The sequence below is a fragment of the Lactuca sativa genome, chromosome 9 (genome assembly GCF_002870075.4).
Source record: "Lactuca sativa cultivar Salinas chromosome 9, Lsat_Salinas_v11, whole genome shotgun sequence".
In the NCBI taxonomy this organism is placed as follows: domain Eukaryota; kingdom Viridiplantae; phylum Streptophyta; class Magnoliopsida; order Asterales; family Asteraceae; genus Lactuca; species Lactuca sativa.
The window spans coordinates 156,130,084-156,140,643 of NC_056631.2; the positions used below are offsets into that span (position 1 = coordinate 156,130,084).

General features: G+C 33.4%; 1 protein-coding gene across 2 annotated transcripts; it reads right to left on the bottom strand.

Moving 5' to 3' along the window:
• Nucleotides 1-6,967: 6,967 nt before the first annotated feature.
• LOC111884532 (putative Peroxidase 48) lies at nt 6,968-10,333 on the bottom strand. Of its 2 annotated transcripts, XM_042898176.2 has the most exons (5): nt 9,989-10,333; nt 9,358-9,546; nt 9,075-9,237; nt 8,518-9,001; nt 6,968-7,123 (listed from the first exon to the last, which is right to left on the bottom strand). In XM_042898176.2, coding segments are annotated over exons 1-5 (1,059 nt in total). In that variant the 5' UTR covers nt 10,211-10,333; the 3' UTR covers nt 6,968-7,122. The 2 variants fall into 2 exon arrangements, with proteins under 2 accessions (XP_042754110.1, XP_023736613.1); XM_023880845.3 differs by lacking the exon at nt 6,968-7,123 and having other exon boundaries at nt 8,318-9,001.
• Between the last annotated feature and the right edge of the window lie 227 nt (nt 10,334-10,560).

Consider the following 10,560-nt stretch of genomic DNA (forward strand, 5'->3'; position numbering starts at 1 on the left):
GTCGAACTAGCAGCCAGGGATTCACCTGTGTGATTCAGCAACTCGAGGTGAGTTTCCTCACTGTGTTTAGGGGGTTGAAGCCACCAATTCCGACCCATGGTTTAGGGGGTTGACAGATCTATATACCGAGCGTGGCTCGATGTCGGGCGGGACCCGAGGCCAAGTGGGACTCGACGTCGGGTGAGGCCCGATGTGGGGCGGGGGCCCAATGTGTGTTTACTTATGTATGGTATGTGGTATCTTGTGGAACTCACTAAGCTTTGTGCTTATGTTTTTAGTTTATGTTTCGGGTACCTCTGGTTTCAAAGGAAAGAGCTTAGGATGATTGCAGAGCACACACCACATGTTTCTGCATTCTGTGATTTACTATGATAATGATGATGTATTGAGAAAACTTTGATTACCTTGGTTTTATGAAAATGATATGATTGAATGGTTTGTTAATTTAAAAATGAAAATTTTTATGGTCTTATTTTTAGGACGTTACACAATACCTGTTCTTTAGCAAGTACCTATGAACTTGGTGACAACTTTTTGTCAACCAATCTAATTCATATTAGTCTTACTTCATTATTGTTCCCACTACAATGATCGGCTATGGATATTTAAAGTGGCTAAATTTTTTCAAGCATTAATCATGTTTAATATAGAATACTACGATTTAAGTAATTGATATCAAGCATTTAGTATCTTAAGATATTTCAAGACTCTTGATTTCGTGTTTTATTAATATCTGATGTATGAAATTTAACACCTCATGGGCGTATGTCAAATCATCTTAAAAAAAGGAATAAGACATTTTAGAAGCGTCATCTTTGGTTAGAGGGACAATGGATGCATTAAAGTCTTTAAGAGACACGAGGTTTAATAAACTTTATCAACGGATGGTTGTTAAAGTTGGTTTTGGTTTTACTCGTCACGACCGCAACAGTCGAAATATGTTTTTCCGTGATGAAGCTTTTAAATACAGACTTACATAACAAAATAGATGATGATCTTTGAACGATGTCATGGTTTGTAATGTTGAAAAAATCCCCTATGAATGTGAAGATAAGTGAAGATCGAAGATGTAATAGACCGTTTTAAAAAATGTGTACACCTCAATGTCAAATTTAAAATGTAGGTTCTAAAAATACTAATTTGTTATTTTTAATACACTTGTACTTTTTCTTTATGTTATTATATATGATCGAAAAAAAATTGATGACATTATTGTTGTGTCACACCCCCAAACCGGAACGACAGAAACGTTCGGGGGCGGATGACGTCATGCTTAGTATCAAAACACATGCATCATATTAATCAAAGTAACAAACAACCATTCCATTAATATTAAAGTGTTTACATTGTATTTGATTCACAAAAGATTTACTCCAAAAGTAAATAACAAAAACAAAGACATGAAGCTACTATGCTCCATCTTCTGAATCCATGAGCGTGTATTTGTCTACTAGTTTCCTGAGAATACAAATTATTTTGAAAGAGTAGATCAGCATTTAAGCTGGTGAGTTCATAAGCATTTTTGTTATAAAAAGTATACTCTAAGTTCTTTTAGAAAGGTTCGCTTGTTCCTCCAGAAAATCCTATATTTTCTGGTGCGATGAAAGATAAGTTAAAATGACTCTTACAATTCCTTCTATGAGTACTCAATGGATACAAGTTATATACAATTCAGAGTAAACAGACAATCGATTGTGTGAATCTGCCCTAAGCCCACAACCAAACAAGGAACAAGAAATGAGGTGGAAGTCACACATTCCATTGTTTGTTAGATCCTCATTGTATATAACCCTAGCGTATTCACTAGGTGCTTACGGAGTTAATTGTAATAGCTCTTTTATATTTGAAGAAAACACTCCTTAAGAAAATCATATATTTCCTTTAGTACAAATGGTAACCGCAATAGCTCCTTCAATAATCACTGAGTTTATACAAGCTATATATAATATAATATCGAACGGACAGTTAAATGTGTGAATATGCCCTAAGCCCACAGCCAAACAAGAAAGAGGAAGTAAGGCGGAAGTCACACATTCTATTGTCTACTGGATATTAATTATATATAACCCTGATGTATAAACCAAGGAATTATATAATCAACCATTTAAGGTCCTATATGTTAAACAAGTTTAATAAAATGAGTTAAACCTTTTATAGATAAGTTTCTAGTTCACTAACTCTATTGTGAAACATGATTTCAGTAATAAATGTTATTGTTTTCAAAAAGATCCATTGAAAACTGTTTACCTTAAAAGAATGATGTTTACCATAGAAAATCCTATATTTCCTATAAAACCGGTTGGATGTTAATGTTGTTCTAAGTTTGAAAAGCACAAGTATACTCCATATACTTACTACAATATCGTCTAGTTTTGTTGATACGTTAAACTGAATAAAGACATGGTTGTTCTGGATACCTGATACGACGATACTACCCTCCTACGATTACCTAATACATACGAGTTGCATATAACCGAGATCGAACAGACAGTTGAATGGGTGAATCTGCCCTAAGCCCACAACCAAACAAGGAACATGAAGTAAGGCGGACAACACACATTCCACTGTCTATTGGACTTCAATTTTATCTAACCCAAAAGTATACATTGGGTAATCACATAGTTAGTATCCTTTGAGATTTGTTCATGAAAAGTATATTACTACGAAAATATATCGTTGTTATCTATTATGAGTTTTACGACCATACTAATTGGACCGGTTAAACACGACGTATTGTAGACGTCGAAAAGAATATGACGTTTGTCACCCGCAGACCTGCCGGTCTGGATTTAGCTAACAACGAGGTGCGGGATTGTCAATCTCGTATAGATCTATACACAAACTCACGCTCTCCCTCCAGGAGACTCTGGTCGTAAGGGTAGACTTCTGTTGTACTTATGTAAGTACCGAAGACGTGTCTCACAAGCTAGATTGGCGACTTTACAAGTAATATTGCCGAAAACTCTTTTTATAATTATCAGATAAGTTTATAAAAAGATCCTTTTGTTCCTTAAGCTAAACTTATTAAAGTTTATAAGCTCATTTCTATGTTCTGTTAAGAGTTTCATGTTCTAAATACAGTTCATTGGTACAAAGACATAATAAACACAACTTTTCTTGTGTTATACTTGTATCCCCCCACCCCCCACCCAAAAAAAAACATTTAAAAAGTTGGAAAAGATATAGGGGTATGAACTCACCTTATGTGGTGATTCAATAAAAAGTTCGATATAGGATGATAAGTTCAACGAATGAAGTCCCGAGGCACAAACGAGTCCTAAATGACATATAATGATACATATAGGCATGAAATTAGTGAATCTAACTACAAAGGCGATTGGGAAACAACCTAGGATGCAATAATAAATCACCAAAGGAGTGCTAGAAGCAAGTTAGAAGGCTGCAATGGAGTTCACGGCTGGGCTTGAGGTGTTCACGACCCTATGGGGTGTTCACGGACCAAGAACACATGAGTGTTCATGACCCAAGTTGAATGGTTCACGACCCACTTGAAGAAGAACACTCGAAGATCTTGGTGTTTTGGTAAGTGTTTGAAGATCCTAGTAAGCTTCTAAGGAGTAGCAAAGGAAAAAAAGTGTTTAAGAGCGAGAAAGGGTGTTTTTGAAATATGATACTTGAGAGAGAATGGGAAGGATTCACGGCTGGAAGATGAGATGTGAAGAGAAAAATGGCTAACACCCGCATATATAGCATGAGTTCACGGTTTGAGGATTCACCGTCGAGGGTTCGTTTGCGGCCAAGGAGTTCACGGCCGTGAACCGAGGTTCACGGTCCGAAGATGTTCACGGTTTCGAAGTTGTTTGCGGCTCCGAAGGGTTTGCGGCCATGCGGAGGTTCTTGATTCCTAAGGGATTTTTCCAATGTAGATACACTACCCTTTTGACTACAAGGCTCAAACACTTATAGATCATTTACTCTAATTATATTTAGATAATTAAAGAAGTGCGTTTGACCTTTGATTGAATAAGTTTCATTTTTGTTGACCAAAGTTGACTTTGTAAGACTAAAATTTTCGGGTTGTGACATGTTGTAACTTTCCGCGTCCCCCATGCCTCAAAACACATTCTAATCAATCCATTAGTCATTTTAGGTTGAAGGTAGGGGAGAATATTTGGACCGGACCGACCCTTTGACCATACCGGTTAGATCGGTTTTACAGAAATCGGTTAACCTTAAACCAAACCTGCTAAGGCTTATCAAGTCCAGATCTGACACTGATTCTTGGACGTAAAAGTGAGCATTTGAACCATAACTGCTTTGTAGAAATTGGTGGACCTTGGACAAAACTTGTTAAAGCTTACTAGATCCAGGTATAGGTCCGGTTCGGAGGTCCAAAAGGTGTGTGTATGTGTGTGTGTGTGTGGGGGGGGGGGGTGGTATTACACAATCAAAATTGCAACACTTGATAACTAGATTTGAAACCATTTTTACTTGGTTATTACATCTTATAAATCCATGTTATAACCTCATATTCATCTATCATGTGGATGGTACATGGTTTTTTACCAACATTGTTTATTATCAGCAAAATCATCTTCTACAAAGTTTATGTTCTTTTGGTTATAAATCATGAATGATTTTCAGAGTCAACTTTTTTTTAAATGTATTTTATGTAAACATAAATCTTTTCCTTAAATAATAAATTCAAAATGCTGGTTGTTTTTGTAATGGTAGATTTTAGAAAAATGTATTTACTTCTTATGATATATTCTCTAACTAGATTATGACCCGCGTTAAACGCGGGGAACACATAAATAAAATACTTTATATAGATATTACAAAATAATTATAAAAAAACAGGGTTATTGGTATTATTGAAATGTGTAGAAATTACACTAAAATAGGTAAATATATATAACGTTGAAGGACCTATTTATAGACAATATTTTTTGTTTTATTAGTTCAATGACCTTGTTTGTTGCATATAAGTATCTTCAAACATTTTTTACTTGTGACACGGAAAACAACTATATACAGCCAACCATGCGTGAAAATGGGTCTAAACAAGTATAATCCAACATTTGACAATGTACTTTCAAAATATATTGTTATTTTATAGCTATATTGCGAAATATAACTGTTTATTTAAAAAAATAGCAACTTCTTTATGTTCCTTCAAAATGAACCACATAAAACCCCCCACAAAGAAATTATAACCAATAAATTTGCAACGAAGCTAATCATCCCCTTCCACTTCATCTCTAATATCAGGTCTTTTTTTCCTTAATCTGAGTTGTTGTCACTATCATCGACAATGTTAAGATTCATTGATGACTTCTTTTTTATTTTAGGGATAACTATGACATAAATCATTTATCAGGTCCATCATTTATGTTTATATCTTCGTTTTTTTTTTGTTGATTTTGATATGCCTTCTTCGGTTTACCACCATCTTTTTTTTTTCAGAATCCTTTTTTTTTTATGAAATAACATTTTTTTGTGAAATTCGTTCTACGGTTTTTAGTATGTGTAGGTACGTTGATTTTTTTGAAGTAAAGAAAGTAGGGTTTTTGTTTGATGTTGGTTCATAGGTTTGGTTCTTATTTTTTGTGATTTCTCATATTCCATTGCGTTTTATTTTCCATCTTTATCTACAATCTTTAAGTATAGAACATTTTATTCATATATTCATTCACTACAGTGTTTAATAAAGGAAAAAAGAAACACCTTCTTAGTTTTATTTACTTTGCAAATCATCGAGCCTCCATGCAAAGTTTACAACATAATAAAAAAAACAAAAAAACCCTTATGAGGTAAATGCTGATTACGATTCTACCCATTTTCCTCTTGTAATAATTGTCTCACTTCAATACTTCAAAACATCTGTTTTGTGTTTAAACATATTATTGATAGCATGAAAGATTCAAACATCGTTGCATTTTGGTTAATCACAATGCCTCAAATTATGGGAGGATTTAAATATGATGACGAGGTCAAACATAAAATATGATGGTAATACAAGGTTCGTCTTCTTCTTATTTATTTATTTACTTATTTTTTAATTAAACTTTATTGCAAAATTAAATAGCTTTTTTTTTTATTGATATTAGAGTTTCTTATTTAGAAAAATGTGCGATATGATCAGCTTCTTGATGCTATAGCAATGAGAAAACTTGGATGAGTAGGAAGTGAGATAAATTTATAATTTATTAACTTTAATGAGTAATTAATTAATTACAATTTTGTTATTGAATTTGAAATACAACAAGGATTATATCAACGCATCCTGAACATGCAAGAAATGATCCAGTAGTAGCAAAGAACATTCGTTACTATAAAGCAAAGAGCAAATTAGAGGCAGAAGTGATGAAGCTCTATCCACCACCATGACCCCAAAACTGTGTGTGTAGGGAGGGGGGGATCAGTATAAACAAAAGTTTTTTCATTTATTTTTAGTAATTTACATATTTGGTCCCTTTGTTTAGTTGTCAGTTTTGGTCCCTTAAAGAATCAGGTTGTAGTTTTTGGACCTTGTTTCATTGTTTCATAAAACTTTTATAATTGCCTAAGTTAACAGCCTAACTATTAGTTTTTTTAAATGACCATTTTACCTTTGAACCAAAACTAAAAACCATATAGCATAACAACAAAATTTATATATATTTTTTTTCTTAAGTTTAGAGTAAATTACATTTTTGGTCCTTGAGTATACCTGATTTTTTTTCCAGAAGATTCTGAGGGGTGTTTTTGGTGTTTCAGGGTCAAATGCCGACTCAAGTTGAGTACACACTTCTATTATACCGTGCATTCTTATGTCTCCGGTAGTAACAAAATAACAATAAGAAATACACATGTAACATCATAATTTCATTATATATAACATCCAATTTTAACATTGAGTTTCCTGTTTTCGAAAATAGGATCATAGTTACCGATTAAAAAGATGAAACCAAGAACCAAACACAACATAAAAAAAAAATCAAAAACAACATTATACATCCAAATTATAAGTATTCAACAAAGAAACATACGAATGAGTAAAAACATATAAATTCGAAAACAATATCAAACTTATAGATTAAAAGGATTTAACGAAGAAGTACATACATTTATTCGACTAATCCGACTGATGGGAAGGTTGAAGTTTTTTTGCATTTGTTTTCTGCGGAGGAATTATGACATAATGTTTGTGTAAATCGATTATTAAAAATGTTTGAAATATATATATACAAGTGAATATGATGAAAATTAACAGGTAATCAATTGAAATCCCATTTAAACTTAGAATAGAAGATATCATGCTTCAAAGTGTATTGGCTCATAATAATATCCGAAACTTTTGAAATTTGAAATTAATAGTTTCCAAGATTTAGAAAACAACATATAATATATTTGGAAAACAGTTTTGAATGGAAATAGAACCTAAATTTAAGGTTTACATTAATAAGGAACCAATTTTGTAGTTGTAAGTTTGGAAAGAATTCAAGTATCATTTTCATTCCATTTCTACATTTAATTTCCTAATTTAACAGGTTGACTTCTTGTTTGATCAAGGTGACGTAAACAAATTGATCTAATGATGTAAAAACTATAATGAAAACACAATCAACTACCCAGATTGTTTTAGATGATGTCATAATGTTTCTCTTTTAATAATATTTAGAGATAGAGAGAGAGCGAGCGCATTTTAGAACATGGTTGATTATAATGAGGTCAAACATTTTATAACATGTGATATTTTTTCAAACCAAAATTCTAAATCATCATTTGCATGTTTCTTTATGTAATGACAAATATGTAAAATATAACCAATATTTTATAACTGACAAAATTCACCACGGTGATTGGTTTTGACAGTGGCAAAAATATTTATTTTTTAGTGAAATTAATTTAGTTCTTATTTAAGATGCGTTTGTTACACGAGAAGAAATATGACATATTTGGACTGGAATTTTTCTCGATTATAAGGGGTGGAAAGTACATTTAAATCTTTTGCAAATACAAGATTTGGAAATGACTCTCATCCTATCCTGTTCTATTATTATTTTTTGTTCATTAACATCAGTTTCAGCTCAATACCTAATAAATACAGTAGAAACATACACTTACATAGCTACATAATTATAGCAGTTGGCAAGAAAAGAATAAGAGGAGTGGGAAAATGAGACGCATTAGGTTAGAGTTCCAGTAAGATTTAGATAACTTAAAAATGGAAAAAATACTTTATCAGTTTATCTATATGAGTGCAAAGGGCAAGTGAGAATGACAAAATATATTCCTTAGATTTATTTAAGATGATAAAACTTTGGTTATTAATATCTGATTTTACATTTTACTTAACACACCATTTATCTTATGCAAACATGTTGGGAAGATAATCATCGATCTTTGATCAATTGATCTTTTTAGTCACTTACATGATCTTTCTCATAAACGTTGCAAGATTCTCATCAAGAATTAAACATTCATAAAAACATATTTCAAGACATTATTATTTAGAGTTTTGTTATAACGAAACATTCAAGTAAAATGAGAAAAACGATACCAAAAACTTACCACAAAGAAGAAGTCACTTCTCTGCAGTTTAGTCTCACTTCCCCTTTATCTCCAGTCAACACTTGAGTACTCGAAAGCTTCATCATCACCTGTGCAAAATCTTTTCTAAACAAAGAAACATCAGATGCATATTGTCTAACCCAAGTTGCAGTTTCTTCTCCAGCTGTCAGCTGTTGATCTACAAACAGTATACCTCTACCCTGAAGAAGGCTCCTGTAATACAGAGTCCCAAAACCTGATCCTTTTCCTTCATAATCCATCTTCATTCCCTGATCTTGTCTGGTTTTTGATGAAGAAGGTGATGGAGATAGTGATGCTGATGGTGATTGGGAGTGGGAATGGGAATGGGATCGGTTGTTGCATACTGATCTTAATAACTCGACAAATTCAGAGTCCATTGATGGGTCTGGTTTATCTGTTCCACCGAAGTTGTATAGTCTTTTTTCAAAGAATTTGCAGTGAATCATTCCAGTACTATGAGCACCTGTAATGAAACCATATAGATTAGGAAGAATTAGAGTAGAGAATAGAAGAATAGATGATTGATTTGTGTATACCTAAAAGAGTGACTGTTTCTTTATCAGTGAAACCTCTTGTTGCGAATCTTGCAATGTTTGTGGAAAGATCATCTAAGGGACTAGGAAGCTCGTATGAGAGTTGAGGGAAAGATCGACTGCTGTCTTTTCTACCTGTGTGAACCGGATAAAATGGTCCACCAGCCTGTAAAGAGAAAATGAGATGTTAATAACGTAATGTTTGTTTTATGTTCTTGAATATGATTTGAAGAGGGAAAAGGTGGAAAGGGAAATGATTGGGAGATGAATGTGGTTAGTTAGTTACTAGAATCACACTCTCACGAGCAGCCAACACAAGAAGATCAGCACAAGAAACAACACCAGGGCATGCATTTTCTAATTCGGCTTTGATGATGTCAAGATGTTCAAATCCTTTCAGAGATTGATTCGGTGGAGTGTCTTTCTCGCTTCCCATTATTTCTGTGGGATCCAAAAGTACCGAGGCATCGCATCCCTGTATCATGTTCAATTGTTCATTCAAACTCATATTATCTTCACAAAATACTCTAACAATGATATGTAACACTATTTACGTGATTATGACCAACACTTTGCGACTGGTATGTTGTATAATAAGAATACATGATGATATGATTTTTTGGTAAAATCGGCATCAAAACCTAGATCGATGTGGTTAACGTGCGATTACAGTACAAAAAAATCATCAAAAACTTACGCCACTATCAATTTGCTATTACAGGATTACGATCATGTTCATAACAACGATACGAGATTGTATAGCATCAAATCTAGACGACAAATGATATGAAACAAACAGATTCGATCGTATACCACAACGAAGAGAAATAGAGAAACAAGCAAACCAGAAATCACAAGTTGAAACACAGAAGACGTCGTATGAGACTTAGAACGTGAAAAGGGGGATAATATCTGACCTGTACAAAACAATCGTGAAAAACCAGGCGAAGAATAGCTGGAGCAGCACTCGAATTTCGATCGTAGATCCGGCGTAGAGTTGATTTAATAATCTGGTTCGCTTCAGGGCAGGATTGTCGATAATAGTCGTACTGAAGCGATGAATCAGATGAAGTAATCAAAGAGAGAAGAAGATAAAATCCAAATAGAAGAAGAAGGTTCGTTTTGCCATCGATTTCCATGGCGGATCTCTGGTTATAATCAAGCCCTAGCTAGTACAATATGAAGACACTGTTGATTCTGTGTAGACAATAGAAAGGAGCGGGAAAGTAACTGTGTGTTTATGTGTGTGCCATTTGAGGAGGAAGGAGATTCTAACAGAAAGTTTGTTTAATTGACTACGTTTCAATTTACTGTAATACCCTCACTTTTTCTCTTTCACTATTACTACAGCGGCTTTTGTATCCAATGGGTAGTTTGGTAATATTGTATGAAAGTTTTGTTTTTTAAGAGCAAATATAGTAGAACCGATCTATATATTTAAAATTAATATTAATATTAATATATTTTCAAGTTTTATTATAATAATTTG

What these genes read in the sequence shown, in the direction of transcription:
- LOC111884532 (XM_023880845.3), bottom strand. Translation starts at nt 10,210, where the DNA reads ATGGAAATCGATGGCAAAACGAACCTTCTTCTTCTATTTGGATTTTAT. An exon ending in CTCGTGAGAGTGTGATTCTA is followed by an intron (nt 9,238 to 9,357) that starts GTAACTAACTAA and finishes TTCTCTTTACAG; the next exon opens with GCTGGTGGACCATTTTATCC. An exon ending in AGAAACAGTCACTCTTTTAG is followed by an intron (nt 9,002 to 9,074) that starts GTATACACAAAT and finishes GTTTCATTACAG; the next exon opens with GTGCTCATAGTACTGGAATG.